Below are 22444 nucleotides of genomic sequence, written 5' to 3' on the forward strand. Positions count from 1 at the left end.
TCAGGTTGTTAGACATACGCACATGTGAAGATGAACCACATTCAATCACTGAAGCTTACATATCGGACTCCACCGATTTTTCACTGATCGAGCTTCAGTTTTTCCAAGCAAAGTTGATGTGTTACGTGCCATCATTCCTCCATTCCAGTGACGCCTGAGTTTTTCTTAGAGAAATTACGAGATGCTTAATAAACAAGTGACTGATTGCATCTTGTTCGTAAGTTTGGGAACCTTTTGGGGTGTACCTTGCCCCCCAGACACAATAATCGCCATCTGCCTCGTTTGCGTTTCCTTTCTCGAAAGCTGCGCTCGCTATTTCACTGTCAGGAGTCGGCTGATATCGCGCGTGTCGGTCGGGACCTGGAAGCAGCGTTAAAGAAAAGTAAAAGGCACGCAAGATAAGATAGATGACGATTATTGCCTGGGCACGAGATAAGCCTCAAACGGCGCGAACTTCTGTTCAAGAATCGACGTCTTTTCCTCGTCCTCGTAGTAGTAAAGTTTGTGCTCGTTTACATCTTTTCAAGCACGTACGTACATACCAACTCGCTGTCGACAACGCACGTATAGCTAGGTTACGTCGCGGCTCGTCGAACGGCGCTTCTCTATATTTTGCTTTGCATTTCGGTCTCCAGTTAGGCCACTGTCAGCTGTTCTCACGCTGCCGCCACCTGGCGGCAGCAGTTTTCACCCACTACGTGACGCGGCGGCGGGTGCACGGCTGCGGCCGCCGTGACCTGGTTTCGCGCCGGTTTTCCTTTTGCCGTGACTACTACGGCCCATTCGGCTCGCGTCGCTGACGCCGTGCGGGTTCCTCTCGGTCGTCGTCTAGCGGGCAGCAGGTGAGTAGTGTTGCGTGAACCCTCGTTTCGTCGCTCGCCGATGGCGGCGCTGCATGCGCGCAGCGCGCTCTCTGTTGACGTTTCGCGCGAATGAAGTCTGCGCCCCTTCAAAGAGGCCATGTTTTGGGCGTGCGCTGCTGCTGCTGCTGCTGCGACGTGTGCGCTCGCGTCTCGTGCAAACTGACTGCCGCTCTTACGATAGCGCGATTTAGCGTAGCTGCTATCTGATAACGAGTTTAGCATGATCGTTCTTCCGCCCGAAGAAGCGTTCCATTGGGCAAAGTGCGAAGGCCTTAACTTTTAAAACTCCGCGGCGCAAACGGAAGAGGAACGTTAATCGCGGCCTTGCGGAAGCAGCGTGTGTTAGTTTGGACGCCTCTCTTCGAGCTGCGCGGCATCGTATGTCCACGCCTTCTTCGGAGCAAGCTGCCGTCATCTTCGCGCGTGATTAACGGCAACTGGTGGCACAGAGAGAGAGAGCATTGGTGTCAGCGGACCTGGTTGGCGGCTAACGACCCGCCGCTGGACCTCTTTTTCTGGGAGCAGCCGTTTTTTCCCGACGTCAGTCAGCGACGGCGGTGGGCGTCTTCGTTGTGGCTGCCTAGGCTGCGTGCGTTCGCAGGTTTTCCTTTTAATAAGTCGTGCCTTTGTTGTGTAGTGCCGTTATTCCCAAAATATTTTCGAGGAAAAAAAAAAGAATGTCGTCGCTTGAGGCCGTTTTCAGAGTTAGCAGATTTCAGTAAAACGAAGTACAACGTGAAGTAAAAGTGTTACAAGTGTTTGCGTGTTGCCCTGGAAAAGTATGTTAATGTGAAACGTGCAAAGAGCCTGCTTTATATGTAATGGCTCGGTGGAAAGTTGTGCAGTTAACCGATTTTGATCTATCCTGTATAGACAGTCAGTTTTGTATTTACTAGAGGGGAAAAACAAACAAAAAAGAAAAGATCGGGTTAGTTTCCATGAAAAGGCATCTCGCCTTTTCAACGACTGTGACAGCTGAAATTGCACTTTGAGAGAGCCCGTGCCGTGTTCGGACTCCCATTCGTGGGTGATCACGTGAGCGTGGCGAGCGTCGTCTATTATGTCTCTATCTGGGGGCAGACGAGGCACGGATGTGCGCGGGCCGTGGACGCCTACGCTTTTGTGGCCAGCGAGCGAAAAAATTTTGGGTCAACTTTTGTGCCGCGAATTATAGAGCAACTGTTAAGCGAAGGGAGCTACCGTGCGCAAACGTGTTTTACCCCTTTCTGGTCCGAATTCGTTTATTCGAGTATCGACTGTTTTGTGCATCTGGGCGAGAAATGACGGCAGATCTGTGTGACCTTGCGAGCCAAATTACAGGATTGTGTTCTCTTGGTCTGATTTGTAGGTGGGTTATTGTGGAAAAAGAGAAACAGCGCGAAGACGGTCGGAGACGCAGAGGGCAAGAAGGATACACAACGAAGCCAAATAATGAGCCAAGTTAGAGTTGTGTGCAGTTCTTGTGGAACTCTTTCGAAGCACTCGTACGAACCCCTCTCACAGCTTGTGCGACGAACGCTATGAACGGGCTACCGCCTACGCTCAAGTTAACCTGTGGATACTTTCAACGGTTGATTATAAGCGTCTCCCGTGTATACACGGGCAAAATGTCAGGCAGAAATGTTGTGTCTTACAGCCACGAGGCTAAAATTTGATTGACCGCCAGAAACGTTTCTTCAGAGGGACCCGGTGGGTGAGCCCAGGACAGCTGCAAATTTAAAATTTCTACAGCGGGAACCTCCCGATGCGCGAATCGCAAATTTCCAGGGTTGCTGGCCATGGTTTAGACGTGCGACAAGCGCTTCCTTCTTCGTCCCCGTAATTTGGCGCTGGCGCGGCGGTCTTCTGCTCGAAGGAGACGTTCCCCTAAAAAGCTCGCGATGAGAGTTCTTGCGTAATTTCTGATCGTGTATGTGATTGTGATGCTTCCGTCAGCGAAGCGCTCGGCGTTTCTGCCTTCCCCGCGAACGTTGCCTGCCAAGTATTCCTTGGCCGATGCTGCTGGAGTCGTCACGGATAAAAACGTTGAAACATTGCGGAAACTCTTCCGTGAAGCACCACCCGCTTTACCGACGTTTATTGGCGCCTTGTTAATTACGGGGCTTTGAAGGTTAATCGGTGATGACGCAAAGCTTAATCGGTGATGACACACAAGTTAATACTGCGCCTGCCGCATTCTGCTTAACTGCGGGTGTAAAGTGTTAGCAGCGAAATATTTTTTTAACGTGCGACTCTTTTACGATTTTCCTTCGACGAGAACACTCACGTGACATGAAATTTTTCAAACCCTTTGTTATTGGAAAAAAGCGTCCCAGGTTGTCGCGTCGATACCGCCTTCGACGGCTCCGGTGACCCGCGGCAATCCGTAAACGGCAAGAAGTTTATGGACAAGCTAGAACTCTTATTTGTTACTCAAGTAGCGTTTCTTTAAGAACGTACTCTGCATGGCCAGAAGTAAACGTAAACAAGTTTCTTTTTCTTTTTTTTTCTTTTTTTTTTTTTTGTTAGGGTGTGGAATAGTGTTTGGACTCCGTAGGGATATATATATATATATATATATATATATATATATATCTCTGCGCGCTGACTGTAGCGGACAAGCTATTGCGCCTCTGGAGGGGGCGCTCTCTTTTTCTATCTAGCCCGAATCACCTTTATTTCACCTGTCAAGTATATACTCCGGGAGCACTCCAGACCCGTTTTCGTGGCCGAGGACCATGTGCAGCAGCAGCTGCTGCTCCTATGCCATTCGAGTCATCGCACTCGAAACCTGTCGAACGGGGAGGCATCGCGATGTTCTTTATGTGTCTGATGCCTTAGAAAAAAAAAAAAAAGCGTCCTCGTTTGTTGGTAGGTCGAGTTGGTATAGGCTTCAGACTGTATAGGCCGTTGCAGGGCTACTCCTCTTTTGACACATGTGAATGATCTAGGCGGCGCTTCTATATACGGCGTATAACATGCCACGCTAGTGTTACATCGGCGTAGTGTGAGTTACAGCAAATCTAAGACAATGTTGACTGCATGGCTGTACGTGGTTGTCTATCGTCAGGCGAAACTGAGTTTTCAGGAAATTTTCAGTTTTGGAAAAATTGGGAGTAAATGAAATTTGATTGGGTTTGACAGCGAGTTGATCGTTTAGAAACAAAGGAACGTTACGTCATAAGTAATCAGACTCGACCTATCGAAATTCGGCAAAAACGGTTCGAATACGCGATAGCAGCGAAATTCCATGGTTTCACGCTGCTTCACAAGTCGTTGGAGCGAAATTCAACGAGGAAATTTTTGCGTCTGCTAATGTTCGGCCAAATGCGAGCGTAGCTTGCACGGGATAAAAAAATAATCTAGAAACGATCGATAATGATTTTCAGAGACTGCGTCAGCTTCTTTTAATTCCGCTTGAAGAGAGAGGCACGAGACGCGCGCGCAGTGCCTCCTCTGTGTGACCGCACGCTACTGTAGATTTCACGGTCTCCGAGATTGGCCCAGTTTTCATTACACCATCTCCTGGGGTCGGCCCAGTTTACTTATTACACGGTCTCCGTGATCGGCCCACTTGGCTGGGCGAGAAAGCGAAAGAGCAGACACGCCAGAGTCCGTTGAGGCGTGCAGGCAAAGAAAACAGTCTCATCAAGACTTATTTTATTTTGAATTAACCGTCGAGTTTAACCTAGATTATCCACCTTCATCGCATCGGACACTTATTCTACTGCCGATAAGATCACAAGACCTGCATTTAATTGTTTTTGTTTTTTCCTATTTTTCTCTGCCCACCTTTTTCTAGGGCCTTCTCCTTCATCCCATTCACATGTAGGCGAAAATAGGCTGGCTAAACACACTGGTTTTTCAAAAAAAGAGCTTTCTCTCTCTCTCTTCTCTCTGCGCTTTAATGAAGAGATTCCGGGCTTAAAGGCGTATGTCTGTTGCAGTGAGGATACTGAGATACCATTTGCTGTTTCATTGCGAAATGTCGCAATGCCTATCATCGGCACAATTGTATAGTACAGACGGATATATATAAGCCGACTTGTTATGTATGCACCCCGTCTCTTAGCGTTCGCTTTGAGACCAAGCAACTGTCCATCAAATTAAGGATGGGAACTTCGCAAAAAAAAGCTAACACCTAATCTGCCAGTTGTTGAGCGTCCCTCTCTCAGCTTCGTGTAAAATAAAAATATAGTTCCTCGGATGGAAGATTATTCCTCTCCAACCACTGCATACGCACAGTTGTACAGTTAGCTGTACAGTATACGAACGGTGTAAGGTTTGTGCGCGCAACGCTCTATAGTCAGCGACCGAAGGTGGATAGGCACTATAGTGGAACGCTGCCCTGCATGGCTCCGCTGCCTCTAGCCTATTGAGCAGGGCGTGACGTTGCGTCCGCTTTGCGTTTTTGCAGCCAAACGCACTGCGCGTTTCCTTTCTCCCTGGAAGCTCCTCCCCCTCCTCTTTTCCATCTTCTCCTTCCCCCCCTGCGTCTGGTTGACTTTACCTCGGCGTTATTGAGACGTCAAGCTTTATACTGTCCACATTTTCCCTCTGACTCCGTTTATTGTTGCGAGACGACGAATGTACTGCCTTGACAGAGGTAGCCAAAGAAATGCTGTCGCATTGAAAAACCTCTATAGTAGTAGTAAGTGGTTCGTGTAGAAAGGGAAAGGTTGACGCTATCTTCTGCAACCCTTGAGGGAGCACGGCTCAGCGCCAACAGGGAGGGGTCCTGGCGACAACTTTCTGTGGCAGCACAGCCAAGGCTACGTGATTCGGCTCCGTAGCATTGGCCGTGCTGCCACAGAAAATTGTCACCAGGTAGGCTCGGTTATCTTGCATTTTGTAATATACATTGCTTGCCGAAATGCTGCCAGCTACAGCGGTGGTGGTGGTGGTGTTTCTCGTCCTGCAGCATGGGCGAGCGTCGCGGCCTGAAGGCGCTCGAGCTATGGTGCCGGCGGGTGACCGAGGGCTACCGCGACGTCAACGTGGTGGACATGAGCTCGTCGTGGCGCGACGGGCTGGCCTTCTGCGCGCTCATCCACCACTTCCGGCCCGACCTGATCGAGTTCGACGCGCTGCGCAAGGGCGACGTTCTGGCCAACAACCGGCTCGCCTTTAGCGTCGCCGAGTCCCAGCTGGGCATCCCGGCGTTGCTGGACGCCGAGGACATGCTGGCCCACCGCGAACCGGACCGGCTGAGCGTGGCCACCTACGTGTCCCAGTTCTACCAGTACTTCGAAGGCAGTGAGTCTATATGCAACAGACACGTCAATATTCACTGTCAATAGTCCCTTCGAATTGTCATCCCCGCGGACTTCCCAGGAGCAGCAGCGCTTCGGGCAGTTCTGGGACGTCGTCCCGGACTGCCCGAGGTGCAGCTTTCAGCCAATGGGACGTTGGCTCGCACCGTCTCTAGGGCAGTCCGGGACAATTTTGTGAATGGTTGACGAGCCTCGAGAGGCTGTCGTCGCACGGCGTAATATATTCATTTTTGAGACTGGAAATGAACGATATGGCGGCCGAAGCGTAAGTAGGGTTCGTTTCGTTCACTTTTCCCGCGCAGGCATCGGTTCCCGCCGGAGAGCGGCGACGGCGGCGTCAGCGCTCAAGAGGCCCGCGTCCTCATCGTCGTCTCCACCTCCGCCGCTGAGCATCGGGCCCCCGACCAAGGTATGACGCCTCCTGGACGCCGGTCCCTCATTAGCTTTATAGCCCGTCGACCATCGTGATCTCCTTTTCCTCCTCCCACCCGGAGCACAGGGCTGCTCTTTTTCCGCGAGGGGCCCCGCCACCTGCGCCGTCTTCCGCAAATGGTATACCAAAGCTTTCGAGTCAATGTCGTCCTTGTACACACGTGTCGTGTGCCCTTCTTGTCATGCCGTTTCACGAACAAGACTGTTTGTTGCTCAAGTGTTCTTTGTGTACAGTGCAAAGGCAATAATAAAAAAAAAAACGGCTGTTCATCGATCCCGCTTATGTGTTTCTTCGTTCCGTTGTTGTGCAAGGGGGTTGCAAAGGAAACGGAGAACACCGGAAATGGCGGTAAGCGAGTCTCTTGCAGATGGGCGCTGCCATCCTACCGTCTGTGTTAGTGCTTGTTGCTGGTAGGCTTTGTTCGTATACTTTATTTTCGTGCACCAAGGCTGGAACAAAACAAATGGACATGACGGGGAAGGAGCGCCGCGCATACACACAACGCATGACACACCGAAATCAGACACGATAACAGGGAAACCCACATTGTACAAAATACATGCTTATACCTCAGCAGAGATAAGAGCCGTGCTCATGCACCACTGCCCAGTGCTCACGATATACCGCTGATAAGATATGCCTCCGTTAACTGACGTGTCGAGGCTATTGCTATTTTACCGTGTATGGGGGATATTAGAAGGACATGGCTCACACATGCAAGTACACAACGCATGTGCTGTGGCACTTGCACGTGTGAGGAGTCAAGGATATTAGCACTCAAGTCGCGTCTGCCAGCTCTTTTGGAGTGGCCAACATGCTGACCAGTTGATATGTGCACTTTGTTTTTAAGAAGACACGTTTGTTGGAATAGTACTAAGCGATGACTTAAAAATTATCGCCCTAAACTTCTTTTGTGCTGTCCGCCGCAGGCGTTCATTAGTGCTGAAAGCCAGTTACAACGAAATTTTGGACTGGGTAAGAAAGCCTATAGTTTCCGATTCCTGCTAAATTTTGTTTGAAATATGAGTTAATGTGTCACGAATAGCTCGCAAAAGTAAAAGCCTTTGATACGGAAGCTCTAGCAAGAAAACGCGCCGCTGTTATATCGCTCGCCGCAAATGTCGCATAACCCGGAACGTTGAACCCGGAACCTCCGAGATCGGGCGGCACCTATGGCGCGGGAAAATGCTCTGGGGCCATGTTCTGATTTGCGTTTGTGAACAACCGGGTGCCCGCGTGGTCTGCTTAGGTGCTAAAGGCTCCTAACAAAAACATTAGACCTTTATCAGCCTTGCAGCTTTGCCAAGTTTTCTTCACTAGTATATAATTATCATAACCGTGCACTTTACCCAAAGCGAAATTTCTTTGCCGTTGGCCTTTAAGACGCGATGTAGAACACCTGTTGCGACGTCATATTTTCAGCTGCGTGCAGCTAGGTGTGGATGACGGTGCACCCTCTTCACGTTCCTCGCCATGCACAAACGTCAAGGGGGTGGCGTGCCAATTCCATGACGTGTCTATTTCGTCAGTTGGCCTTCCGAGCTCATGAAATCCCACAACACTAGCGCGAGGTCTCCATTCTGCAGTGCAGCGCCTTCTCTGCCCTTCGTGCACACTTCCAGGGCCGGCTCTCGCTCGCAGAACCCGACAGCAAGCGCAGCTAGTGCGCTTGCGTCATTATACCAACCGCGCGAACCGTATCCGTAGGAAATTCAATGCCCGTGCCGGAAAGCCTCAAGGCTGAACCTGAGTCCCTGCATGACACTTGCGTACACAAATCCACGAGCGTAAACAGTTAATTTAAAGATACAAAACACGTGGCTATGAAGTATATCGTAGCTTTTTACAAGCGTACGCAAAAATTGCTAGGGATATTTATATGTACAGTGATGTTTACTGCTACAGCGCCAACCAATTTCGCAAAAAAAAAAAAAAAAAAAAAAAAGATTCGTTGAAATCAAGCACGCGGACAGCGTAGTTGCGATGCGCGTTGTGGTGAACCGAGTTTAGGTAACTGCAGTCGTCCGTGTGAATCTGCATTCTTGGCACCGAAGGCCTTTGGAGTTACGAGTCCGACTCTAACGTTCCGGTAGCAGAAATTGAAGTGAAAGGTTTGGAAACGCGGACTGTACGGGATTTATAAGTTGCAATCTGTCCAGCACTGTTTGTGGACGTGATCTGAGAAGCGCGATCTTTAGTAGCTCAGAGGCCGAAGTGACGGTGCAACCAGCGACATATCGGTGAGGGGCTTCAAGGGACATTCCGGCAGATAGACGCATTATATATTCCTTGTTCGAAAATACGTTGGAATTTGCGACCAGAGAGCACAAGCGGCGGCCTTCGACACTGCTTTTCACCGACAATTCTCTCGATTGAGACTGCGTTATAGCAAGAAAATGAGCGAGAGCATTTTCCAACGTCTAGATCTTGACGATCACGTAGTCGTGTCAGTGAGGCAAAGTTTTGTCTGGCCAACTTCTCAAAAAGTTGTGGACCTAGGAGTTATTGCGGAAAAAAAGTAAATCGGATTGCCTGGTGCGGCAATCCCTTCACGAAGGCTGGAAGTAACTTCCTGCACAACAGGACAGTGGCCCGGTAATTCGATGTCTGCGGTCTCCAGGGCTCATGGTTCATTTGCTTTCCACTCCCGGGCATAGCCGCGTACATCATTCCACGTCTTGACGCTAGTCAGTTTAGCGTCTGCATCACGATGTGGCGACGGGGAGAAATACCTCGTCTTTGTGGTTCTATCACAAGCGAAGAAGGCACCAGGGCTCCCAACCGTGCGGTTGGTGATTTTTTTTTTCTCTAATGGCGGCGGGATTGGGCTTGGCTCTCGGGGTCCAAATGCGTGGCCCGAGTGCTACGGCAGCTCAAGGTCTCAATCGTGATGACGTCTATCCTTCAACTCAAAACGGCTGTCTGTCTTGTGCGATACATAGAAAAGGACAGTCAGTTGCAAAGAAGGCTGTTGGGTGTACAGCTTGCGCCAAAGAGAACACTTCATCTATGACACCTGCAAAGGTGTCAGTCAGAACATGACTCACTGCTCTTGGCTTCTTAAAGGTCCCTGGATATTTCAACGTAAGGGTGGCTCCAAGTGCCGTATTCTTGGCCACTTTTCGCCCACACCAAAGCATGGCACCTTGAATATAAAAAAGGGAAGAAGCAAGATACGGCCTACGCAATTAGTGAACTCACACAGAAGGCAAACAATTAAAATCCTCGAACCTCAAGAAGATTGAAAAACCGGCACATATGGATGCTGCAGAGAACACAACAGCTAAAGATGCGCTTACAAAGAGCACCCAAGATACAAATTCGTCGTGAGTACACCACACGAAGAAAATGCGTGGTAGACTTTTTGGCGCCTTAAATGCAAATAACAAAAACACGCAATAAAGAAGTTCAAATCGCGTATTGATGATACGCAAATGATACGAGCTGCACGATACGGACGAACGACCTGTGTCCTACCAGTCCAAGAATACTGGTGAGCGCGTGGAATCCCAAGAGCAAACTGCAAAGGGCAGGGACAACTGATGCCAGTTCCAGTCGGCCAGGACAGCGCGAACCCGCGAAAAGTAAGGATCCTCCCCTCCTCCGCGGAAAGATGACGCAGGCATGCCGTCCGTCTATGAGGAGAAACAAAACGGAGACAACCGTATGAAACCAACGAGAGTATAAAAAGAGAATTCGTTTTTCATTAAAATGTAGCGTTAATTGGAAAAAAGTTGTCGCCGATGGAAAGCCGAACCCACAACCTCTGCACGATGCATGCACTCTAAGCCATTTTTACATCCTTAAAGGTACTGGCGTCTCTCGTTTCTGACACCCTTGCCTTTAATGCGATAAAATCTTTTTATTGCACACGATAGTGAGCTCAAACTGCGCCTGCGATGAGAAAAGCCATATTGTAAAAGTTTGTTATGAACGAATTCGGACTGAACAAGTCCTGAACTTTGTTCTGTTCTGAACAAGTTCTGACAACCTTATGGTGAGCAATGAAATAGGACACGAGAGTTTTCACTGATATATAGCTGTTAAAGCTTATTGCATACAATTTTAGTGTTTCTGTCGTAGGTACCATGTTTACTTGCCTCAAAATATCGCCAGAAAGCGAAACTCGATTTTCCCCATCGCCGATACGATCTCACCACTCAAGGTTGAAGGTGTTAGCCGTGGGACAGAGTAAAAACCTTTATACATTCCCTAAGGGTGTCGTGTTTAGTGCGTGCGATGCTCTACCAGTTGAGCTGCAGAGTCTGTCCACTCGTGTGTTTGTGCAGTAAACCTAGCTATGCGAGTGTTAGCCACTGGCACTCGCGATGGTGGCAGCGAATTTCGAACGTTCTTTCAGCTGTTGGCGTTGATGAATAGTACGTGAACTTATAGGAGCAAGCAATAGCCACCGCCGTAGATGAATTAGCAGGGAACCGCATCCGTCATGCGGAGGTTGTGGGTTCAGCTCCCACCGGCAGTCATCCATCGCTTTCATTTTCCATGTCCCCCTTCATTCGCGGTTGATAGCGGACTGTCGATGAATGCGTCAGAAACATTATTGTATTCCAAGGCGTTGTAGACTATTGAAAGAAAGTCATTCATTGGTTGTAGTCAGTCCTATGCGGCGCTTTTTAATAAAAAGTGACGGATTAATGGCTCGAACCACACGCACAAGTTAATCATTAGCTCCACGTATTACGAGTAAGGAAAAAAAAAAAAAACTATTCCTCCGCCATTGCTAACGAAACGCAGCACGTTGACCATTCCATGAAACATGGTATAGCGCCTTCGGAAATGGGTTCATGTAAGTTCAGTTCATCTGAGGTGAAATGGAGCCACAGTGAGTAGTATTTATTTCCAAGTATTTCTAAGTAGTTTTTCCTTCCTCGATATATGACTGCAGCCAATATAATTAACTTGTACGTGTGGTTAGGGCTGGTGATTCCATTCTTTTATTATGAAAGAAAAAAATGCGACATGATGGACTGTACTTTAACTAGAGAAGGCAGAAAGAATCTTCCCAGCATCTTTGCTTCTTTTCAACAGTCAACAATTCCTTGGAGTAAAATTATGGATATGGTAAATTTATTGACAGCGCATTGCAATTCGTCAGTGAAGGGTAACGCAGTTGCTTTCCTTTGCTTCACCATGGTTCGAGCTCCTCCTTGCTCGAGACGAAAGGGAGCAATTATTGGGCACGTACAAAATACAAACGCGCCTCAGCAAATGTTTCGCAAGCGACGGCGGGGTCGCCGTGATCCAGCTGTTCGACCAGCACTTATTCCATTGAGATGATTCTTGCGTTCTACCGGCTACGCGAAATTATTTCTCGCCAAACGGCGAGACTTCCACTTTCTGCGAAGATGGGTCTGCAGGGGGCTGCCCTGGGGCTGCAGTGTGCAGTCCAAAGCACATGGGACACAAGGGGTTCCAAGGGGTTCCAACCACAAGGGGTTCCAAGCCACATGGGAGAGTGTTTCCCGTGCCATGGTGCCTGCCCCCTGAGCTCAAGTGGAAGCGTGACAGCGAAATAAACAGAATAGACTACAGAAAGCCCATTGAGAAGCGTGAACAAAACGTTACCCTAGAGAACTCTCAGAAGCGTTGTTGCCATATAAAAACGGACACAAACCTACTCGACGCAACATTTCATGGAAACACTCGACAAATGTGAGAGCTACTCGGTCTCCCAGCAAGCCCCGTTCATCTAAGGTAATTCCATTTGGGGAATCCTTCTTTCATCGAAGGATCCCTTTCATCTAGCGCAAGCTCACTTTTGCGATTGCCCTAGATTATTGATATACACGTGATGCCACATATCGATGTTCGGCCCCTTCGATGATTCGCTGTTGAAATTTGTATTTTTGCAGGGTTTATTTTGCCTAGAGCAATCCCAAGACGGGTAATGCCTTAGGCAAAATTAACCACGCAAAAATACACAATCCAACTGCAAATCTTCGAAGGGGTCAAAACAACATAGCGGCGATGATCTAGCTTGTATGGTCAATGTTGCTGGGAATGTTGGCGATACTGACTGCCAGCAGAGTCAGCTCTCTCATATTGAAAGACCTAAGGGCACCGACCTGAAATCCCGGTCAACGAGTCAAAATTGAACCAACCATGCACTATACTCACCGACATGCACCAAATCTCAGTGATCGCTCAAAATGAAAACTGTTTTCACGGTGTTTCTGTAGTCCACGTGCTCGCCTGTCACTCAGTGTTGAGTTGAAAGTTGAAAGAAAAGATAAAAAAGTACTCAAGTATTTGCGATTTTCCCAGAGCTAACCTAAGTTACGCAGTCCGTGGCTGGTAAGAGCTGCTCATTGCGTTAGTTTCCCACTTTGGCGCGTTACGGTTGGCCTGCACTCGTGGGTTACCTGGATCGTGCAACTTAGAAAGCGTGGATTGGTCTAGTTGATTGCATGGAGCTTTTTCTCAATCTGAGCACACGTCTGTGACAGGCAAGCGCGCTGATGACTGTGCAACTGAAGCTGCACGCATAACACGAGAGGATAGCTCATGCGTCAGAAAACCATCAATCATCGCTCTTTCTGACAAAGAGTTGATTCTTTCGGAAAGCGCGAGCATGCGTGCGGTATGATGGGGATCATGCGACTTGCTTTTTTTTACCTTTTTTTTTTTCTTGTTTGATCTTGCACGTAACCGTTCTAAATACACTACATCAGTCGGCAGGCAACGCTTGTCCTCGTTGTCGGCGTTCCGAGTCCTGCGTGTTTTGCATTTGCGTTGTACCGCCGCGGTATAGTCGCTATGGCGTTGCGCTGCTGAGGTTGCGGGTTTGATTGTGGCCGTGGCGGCCGCGTTTCGATGAGGGCGAGATGCAGAAACACTCGTGTACTTAGATATAGGTGCGCGTTAATGAACCCACGTGGTCAAAGTTAATCCGGAGTCTCCTACTACGGCGTGGCCCAGGATCATAGCTTGCTTCTTGCGCGTAAAAACGCGCGCGCACGCACGCACGCGCGCACACACGTATATATATATATATATATATATATATATATATATATATATATATATAATCAACTGCAATAGACAGGAAAGAGAATCTTCGCAGAGACCATAAGTGCTCCAATTCGTCGCCGGCTATTGTTATTGGTAGGCTGTCAGCATTAGATTAGTAGCGTGTTTCACTTCAGTGTAGATGTGTGTTTGACTTCAGTGTAGAATGGCACGCCAACACAAGTACCACCGCTTTGCTATATGTAAAAAGTTTCGCTGTAGTAAAAGTTTCGCTGTAGCGTCCTGTAAAAACGTGCAGTTTTCATGATTTCTAAGATTTGACTCGCAACCACATTTTTTTACAATGTTCTGCCTAATGACTGGCCACTGAGCCCTTAAGCGAGTACGCACGCTCGGTTTGATTCCCTTCAAGACACACCAATCAGCACTGTTCAGCGCACTCCCTCAGAATTCGATCCCCCCCCTTGTTTTTCATTTTATCGAATCGCCATGGCAAGCATTCTGGATCACTTTGGTTTATAGCGTGCCTTCCCGTTGCAATTTTTGTTAATTTTTTTTTCGGAAATTGCCCACTCGACAGCGGCTCGTCGGTGTTAAACACGCGTGCTGCGCGTGCTGAGCGGTGCCATGGCTGGAAGATCGCGTTTCCTTCTCGTGTCGCGACCTACATCAGTCACGTTCGCGGGGGCTTCTGCGCGGAAGCCCACGCGCTGTTTGTCACGATTTAGTTTCCGTTTTTGTTGTTCACGGTCGCAGAGTGCTCTTATCAGTTCGAGATAGTCGTGCAGGAAGAAGGCCCCAAAGTGCTACGCGGCAATTGAGCATCTTGCTGGTATACAGTTATCAAATGAACAGTAGGCATGGGGGAAAAAAGGCGTTAGACAAGCGAATCAACAGAACATGGATGTGGATATATTCGTACGGCACATTACTAAATTATGCGATCCTATGTAGGCCAGATTGCAGAGCATGTGAATCAAGTACCATGCATCAAGGGGGGAGGGGGGGGGGATATGTAAGCAGACAACAGTTCCAGAAGTAGCTTTAAAGAAATTTACGGGCGGAATATGAAGGTGAAGCTGGCGAAAATGTATGGTCAAAGCATATCGTTAGAGTATTACCAGAAAACGTGTCTTTAAGTGATGTGTTTGACAGGACGAGTAGCAAGACGCTTTTCTATCCTCTGCAATGACGTCATGCTGTTCGTCTTGCTAATGGTCGAATGATCTTCGGAACATGATTCCGACAAAATGTGCCTAACGGACAGACTGTAGTCGCCCAGCATTGAGTCGGTGACTAAAGTCGGCCTTCGCTGTGCGTCTCACCGACGATCAAACTGTCGAAAAGTGCTCGCTTTTGGTTGCAGCCTTTGCGTTATCCCCAGTGCATGCTTTGAGTGTTCTGGGCGGGTATACTTCTGGAGGCAAATGTGCAACGGTGCCCGTTTGGGGCTGTCACAATGCTGGATCCACTTAAAGCTGCCAGACGCTAGAGATGAATGAATTATATCCATTTCCAACTCTTGTTGCTAGCCGGAGCTTCAAGAAAGAGGCTTTCAGCCGGCGTAGCGTACAACTTTCGACTGCATTTGTAGCCGCGATGTGCAAGTGTCCCTTCATTACTAAATTTGTGGGATGAAAGCGGGCGAAGCTCGTAGACTTGTAACAGTGTGTGAGCTTTTTTATCTCGGTCGTTTTACCGGTGTTCTTTCCAGCACATTGTAACTAAGGTCTTCCATAGGAATTCAAGCTAAATTCCTGCTAGAATATTTAGATGGGTGAAATTTACGCTATCACGGTGTGATAATTGTGCGAAAGCACAAATGCAAGCACATGTTGCTGAAAGCGTGGACGAATTGTGGCCCCCGCAAAATATGCGTAGTGTGTGCCAACTTTTGCGAGCACAAGCGCTATTTCTGACCTCCATTTTGTCACACTTGATGTGTGTTTCCCTGACGCTCTTCAAATTCGACTTCTTACTCAGTTTTCTCCTCGCTGATCGATTTTTTTTTTTTTTTTTTTTTTGCGCAGATTCGTATGCGACCGCGTTGACAGCCTCTCTCTGCACTTTGTTTAATTAGCTGCCGATCGTGACGCAGCTCTCAGAGTAAAGTCGCGGGTCCTTTTGTTTACAAACACACGAAAATGGCTGCCAATTAGAAACCTGAATGAGGGACGTCCAGTGCTACAGCGTGCGTTGCTCGCAGGTCACCACCGGCGACTCGTGCCATACGTGCCGCAACCGGGTGTTCCTGCTGGAGCGACTCATGGTGGACGGCCGGCTGTACCACAGGTCGTGCTTCCGCTGCAGTCGCTGCGACGCCGTGCTCAGCCCGGGCGCCTACAACGAGTGCGACAACGCGCCCGGCACGTACGAGTGCACTGTCTGTCCAAAGGTATATACAAGCGTTCATGGCTGTATACTGACCGTTACATGTATAAGTAGAAGCGCCGAGTACATACACGCCACTTGCTGCTAAACCGCCCGCTCGCTCGTGCTCAAATTTCGCATGGAGGTACACCCGGCCACAAAATATTACGGACCATGATACCTGAGAAAAAGCTGAATATCTCCGCAGTCTCACAACGCAGCCTGGTATTTGCATTTCGGGCCTAGACTAGAATATGCTAACTACATTGTCGTATACAGTTTTACTGTATGTGCTGCTGCGGGCTGCTCGGGAATTGAACGTTTTCTGAGATCCCGTGGCCCGCAAACATTTGTGGCCGGGTGTACGTATTATTATGCAGGAAGTTTAGTTTAATACAGTGTTTTTAAGCATTGGCTTACCAGTCTTGTCCGAAATAAATCCGGAGTGAGTGTCATCTGCGGCACCGCCACACATTTTTTTTTTATTCTGCTGCAACCGTTCCGGCCGTGGCACCATCGGTCACTGCTATGTCAAGAACACGATGTTCACCTTAGCCGCGACAGATGGAGCCTCTGTTCCGTTGTAGCGAAATCGACACGTTTTGAATGCATGGCGTCGCCACATGCAGACGACACCTGCTTTGCATTTATTGGGGACAGAATAACTGGTAAGTAAAGCCTGAATACGTGGTATCAAAAAGAACTTCACTGCGAAATGCGCTTATATATGCGAAATTTGAGCTGAAATATCAACCAGCGTGGCTTTGCTGGCAACACCCACACCATAGTGCGATAACTTAAAACCTCCCTTCTGAACATTGCAGGATGAAGGGCCCGAATTCACGCTTGCACAGAGCGACGAGACGGCACCACCAAAGTCCCCTTCGAAAGGGTCGCCGGCAACGGTGGCGACCAAGCCGGAGATACCGGAAAAGAAGCTCGAGCTGACCGAGAGTGTTCGCGTGGCTCGCAAGCTCTTCCAGAACGCCATGGTCGCCGCCGACGCGTCGCCGGACTCGAAGACGGCGGCAGCCAATTCGTTGGACAGAAATGGCGAGGGCTCCGAGAGCCCCGTGGCCAAGTGGAAGTCGATGCAGAAGCCGGAGCTGCCGGAGTTTCTCAGGCGTCGCGACGAGCCACCGAAAACGTCGACGGTGCGCGAGAACATCAAGCGGTTCTCGCAGGCCGACGAGAACAAGCCCGCCGCTTGGGTCAGTCCGAGGAGCGGTCCGAGGAGCGTTCCGGCCGAGGAGCGGTCCAGTCCGGACAGACGCCTCACGGATTCCACGCCTCCCGATAGTTTGTCGACGCGCCTGTCTCGAGGCCAGAGTGCTTCGCCGCGCAAAACTACCACGTTGGACTTGCCAGTCATCAAGTACGACGTCCCCGTGGCAGTCGACGTGATTCCGAGACCAGCCCCGCGAACTAGAACGTTAAAATTGGAGCATGGTGTGGTAAGCTTGCCGTCAGCTTCCGTGAGTTCGAGTTGTGGATCGGACGATCAACCCGACGCACCGTCGGAAACTCCACCACCTCTCCCATCTCAACCACCGCCATCTCTGACTTGCGACGATGAGTCCCCGGAAGAAACGTTGCACGAATCAAAATTACCTCAAGACGCTCCGAGTTTAGAAACGAAGCGCGCGCCCTGCGACGAAGGTCTCGCTCCAAGCGGCGAAGAGAGTCTCGGTCACAAGTCCGAGGAAAACAGCGTGCCCGAGCCAACAGAGACACCCAGCGGAAACGACAAACTACTAGACGTGGCGGTAAACGAGAGCGCAGTAGCACCGCAGCTGCCTACCGTGGAGCTCCCGGAATCGGCGTATCCCACAGACCTCAACCCGTTCGGTGAGGACGACGAGGAGGTGGAGGAAGAGGAGGAGTACCCGGAGTCCCTAAACCCGTTCGGGGACGAAGACGACGACAGTGCGCCGAAGGCGAGCCTGAGCCCGTACGACGATTCCTTGAACCCGTTCTCCGAAGGGGACGACGCGTCCCTCTCGAGCACGGCGTCACCTCGGAGGCCCTCCCCGAGAGCGAGGAAGAAGCAGGCTGCCCCGCCTCCTCCAATCATGAAGAGTGACGTGGTCAACGCCAAGGACAACGCTAAGGATGGCGCTAAGGACAAGCAAGAAAAGGACCAAGTGAACAAGTCGATACAGGACACGCCCTCCAAGAGCACGTTCGCGTACTGGAAGCGAAAGAAGCGGCCTGCGCCGTCTGTGCCTGTTCCCGTTCGCAGAGAGGTTGGTGAAGTGCGTTCTCTAGCGATACTTTGGTGCTGTTATGGACACTATCAATTTCCGCCCTTCTTTTATTTTCTTTTTCTTTAAACATTTTGAACCATTTAGAAAGGCCGCGGAGCACCCCTATGAGCAATCAGAATTGGCAAAAATGGAGAAATCGACAATGTGGCAGAGTTTGACAGTGACCATGAACAGCATCCACGGAGAACCAAACAATTAAGAGGCCGGGGCCATTATGTGCCCGAACTCCTGCAAATTTCGGGAGGAAGTAAAAACAGTTCATGGTCTGTACATGCCTGGAGAACAAACCCCACTAAAGGTCTAGCAGGGTTTAAACAAAAAAAAAAAAAAAGAAAATAAAGCTGACCCGGTTGATTATTAAAACTAATGACCTTATCATAGAAGCCCTTTTAGTGGTGTAGCCAGGAATTTTTTTCGAGAGGGGGGGTCGCGCTTGATCGGGGAGGGATAGGCGGGTGTTGTCGCACGTCGTTTTATGCCGGTTATACCTGGTTCCCAGAATTTTTTTTTTTTTGGTGGGGGGGTGGCCACTGTGTTCAGTATGCCTTCCCCCGTGGCTACGCCCCTGCTGTTTAATCAACCTGTTTTCGCAATTTTCCAAGTTATGCGTCACTGACGCAATCATAGGCGTCAGGCAGAGAGGCAGCGATCGCCTAATTCATGGTATACATCTGTTATAGGAGTACTCGCAAGACATTTTCGACTTTTTCATTTTTGAGGTAAATATAGGTCCCGGACCTCTAAACTCTAGGAAAAAAAAATACGGGAAAACATCAGAGCGCCCTGAATAATTTACCTAATACCTTTTCTCCGAACCAGTTTCGATTTCCTGTAAGTACATGTGTCGTGACGTCGTGACGCGAAACTTGGAACGCCCTAAAGTTGACCCAGTTGGTAAGGATTCATGTTAGAAAAAAGTCGCAGTTTTGCCCGAAAGGCGAAGCATCAATTGCGATAGCAAATTAGTGGACAGCTGTACGAAGTAACGATAGTAGTTTTATCGGACGTATACACTTGTAAACATAGGCATACTAACTAAATGAACAAGCATGGTGTCACGCGCGCACAAGCAAACATGAACGCATATCACTCGATTACCGCGAAAACTCGCTCGTCTTTCCTTTCCTCTCGCCTTTCACTGTTGTCTTTTATTTCGAGTTCAGCGCTACTAAGTATCATGTTCACTAAACACCAACTCGCCCAAGGAGAAGTTATTTTGGAGTTATTTCGCTGTCAGAACGCTGGAGTGACTAAGCGCGGCGGCAGCAGCAAGCGAATTTGCCTTCGTGCCGCCGCTCGCACCAACGCGAACTAAACCGCGAAAACACAGTCTTTATAGGAGGCGTTGACACAGCTCACGGCGGATTCTGCCACTGTCACACAGATGGCTTTCAAAATACAGCGGCCGGGCGCACGCGCGCAGCGTAAAACGTGCCCCCCCCCCCCCCTCGAAGTAGATGCGCCCCTCCCCCTTCCCTGAGAGATTGTGGTTGTGAAGAGGAAGCAGCGCTATCTTCTGCAGCCCTTTCGAGAGCACCACTCAGCGCCTTGGGGAAGGGGGCTGGGGATGCAAAGAAGAAAGAAGAGAGAGAAGGTCGAGGCGATTACCCAGCCCTTTCCTCCGGAGCGTTGCGCGAGACTGGAAGACGGCGCGCTTCCTTCCCGCTTCGAGATTGGGCCGGGGTCGCCGGCGGCTCACCCACGAGCGCTTTCGCTCGCGCATGCAGCATACGGAGCGCGGCGCCGATTTTATCGCCCTTGGACTTTATAGGAACCCCGCGACAACGGCCACGGCAAAAATGCTCCTGGAGTGTTCATATAATTGCTATCGCAATACAATTTTAGGCATGCAGACGCGCACACGAGAAGAGGGAAACACGGACCCTGTTCTTGTGTCCGTGTCTGCACGCCTAACTTTTTTTCAGATTTTTTTTTTTCTAGCACGACGCGAAAGGTGGCCGCGTGTAAAAGCGTGCGGTACTGGGATTAAACGCGCTAGGGGGGGGGGGGGGGGGATATGCGAGCGCATCTCCTCCTCCTTCTTTTGTAGCCCCGGCCGCAACACTACTTTTGCTAGTAGGTACAGCGTTTGACCGCTGGCGCCCCGCTGCGCCGCCTTGGCTGCGCATGGCTTTCCCCACCGCTGAGCGCGTACAATGACCGCGCTCTCTCGTGGAAGTAATCTCCGGCGGGGGCAAAGATAGAGCGAGTCGAGTTGAGAGGGTTGGTGGCTACATGTGTACCGACTTCCTGCGCGCCTAGTACTAGAGGTCGAGTTAGGGAGACGTGTTGAAGCGAGAGGCAGTGGAAGCGTTCACTCCCCACTGTTTAGAAATAGTTTTAACGCAGCAGATGTTACTAAGCGATCCCCACTGTTTGCTCTTTTCATCACACCAACATTGTGAAAGCGAGTGTTTGTGCATTCATCGAGTAAGATGTGTTCATGTTTGCCTATGTGCACATAACACCATACTTCTTAATTTAATTAGTAAGCGAATGCTTGCTGCAATTTATATGGCCAGTAAATCTATGAACCTTACTTCGTGTAGTTGTCCAATTCTTTGCTATGCTATCGCGGGCGAAACTGCAACTTTCTTCTTCGTCAGAACAGACAGACAGAGAACTTTTATTTAGGTCCTGAGGAGTGCTACTGCTCAAGGCGGTAGAGCAGCGGGCTGCTCCCACGTCGGGACGGACAGGCGGAGCCTCACTGCCGCGTCGCGGGCCCTCTGGACAGCCCTGAGTTGATGTGGAAGGTCTGAGCTCCTGAACATGGAGCTCCATTCCTCTTCGGTTGTGCATTGAGGACCCTGTAATGAGGGGCACTGCCAGAGCATGCGATCTAACGTACAAAGAAAAAAAAATACCTGTCCAAAACTCTCTACAAATATTTGATGTCCTTCTCTCTGATGTCCCCTATTTGCCGGGTTTTTACACAGACTGTTTCAGTGTTCTATTGACACTTAAGCATATAGCCTTAATGCTGTTTTTTTTTTTTTCAATTTCAACATAGCTTTTGGGGGTGTTTCATACACTGAGGCACACACATAAAATTGCAGCAGATAAGTTATGTGGACATTTGTATGAAATTATTTTCAGGCTTTCGCTTTCATACCTGATCATTTTTTGTTACTGACTTCCAGAAAACGCTCCATATCTTGTTGTCCTTAAGAGAAAATTGCAGATAGCAGGACAATAATATAGTGCCTTAATTGTTCGCTGATAAGAGAACAATGGCTACCAAGTATTTTGATGTAAGTCTTGTGACAATCTAGAAAATGCTGAATATTTGACAAATTTTTTGTCCCTCCTGGTTTGGCACTATTTGAGAAAATTCTAATGGCCGTCAAATGTACAAAGAATATTTTTCTTCGCTTAAAATATTTTGGGGAAAAGATTTTCCTGTCATACCAATTATCTTGTATTTAACCCTGTAATTCCCAATGTATCATATGATCTGCTGCATTTAGTGCCTCAAAGCATGTTAAACCATTTAAGCATGGTAAACTGAATGGGAAGCCCATAGCTACACTTTTGATATGCCATAATAAAGTTCCATCCATGGGTAGCTGAAGAAATGAATTACTAATTAAATAATTGCTACATGAATTAAGATATATCTCAAATAACATTTAAGTGTTATTTTTGCGCTCTCCATGGCCAAAAGTTGTGAAAAACTTGTTCCACTTGTTCCAATTTTTTTTTCTCATCCAAAACTGTGTGTGGGCATTACCGGGTTAAAAAAAATAAAGCTGAAGATGGTCGAGCACACCGTTACAGTTGACGTGAAATGACCTGCTCGACGTGTCATTGTATTACAACAACGGCCATGCTTTGCGTGCACCTCACTGTTGACCATTTGGACTCGCGTCTTTTTGTTGGAGATTTTGGGTGCATAGATACTGGTTGGCCATGCCCAACGCGCCATAAAATTCATGCTTAACTTTCTATGTGAGATGGGCTTAGATGCTCATCTTTAGAACATGTGGGGTGTGAAGACTGCGCGAAATATGTGTGCACGAGAACGCTTGGTGTGGAACACAGGAGAAGTCAAGGGGTAGGCACACCCCCCCCACCCTCCGGAATTTCTGTGTACCAGAATGCTGGCTATTTGACATTGTGTGTACTTTAGCATAGTCACCTGCCGTCTGTGCCTTTCTCTTTCCCTGTATATCCCCTTACCCTTGTGAGGAGTAGCAGGTTATAGAGACAGGCTCTCCAGGCCCACCCCTCCCCCTTTCTCTTCATTAAAATCTCCTCCTCCTCCTC

General features: G+C 49.0%; 1 protein-coding gene across 6 annotated transcripts in view; it reads left to right on the plus strand.

Moving 5' to 3' along the window:
- Positions 1-22444, plus strand: part of LOC119434393 (MICAL-like protein 1) — a 60973-nt gene that overhangs the window by 26055 nt on the left and 12474 nt on the right. For 2 of the 6 annotated variants that reach the window (XM_049659464.1, XM_049659467.1), the window contains exons 2-5: positions 5764-6098; positions 6418-6524; positions 15745-15933; positions 16733-18154. In XM_049659464.1, the coding sequence (XP_049515421.1) occupies positions 5765-6098; positions 6418-6524; positions 15745-15933; positions 16733-18154 (2052 nt within the window). In that variant the 5' untranslated portion in view covers position 5764. Of the gene's footprint in view, positions 1-532; positions 843-930; positions 1453-5763; positions 6099-6417; positions 6525-15744; positions 15934-16732; positions 18155-22444 lie in introns of those variants that run through there. The other 4 variants (XM_049659465.1, XM_037701548.2, XM_049659469.1 and 1 more) reach the window with 4 other exon arrangements.

This window comes from Dermacentor silvarum, unplaced genomic scaffold (genome assembly GCF_013339745.2).
Source record: "Dermacentor silvarum isolate Dsil-2018 unplaced genomic scaffold, BIME_Dsil_1.4 Seq10343, whole genome shotgun sequence".
NCBI classification, from domain to species: Eukaryota; Metazoa; Arthropoda; class Arachnida; order Ixodida; family Ixodidae; genus Dermacentor; species Dermacentor silvarum.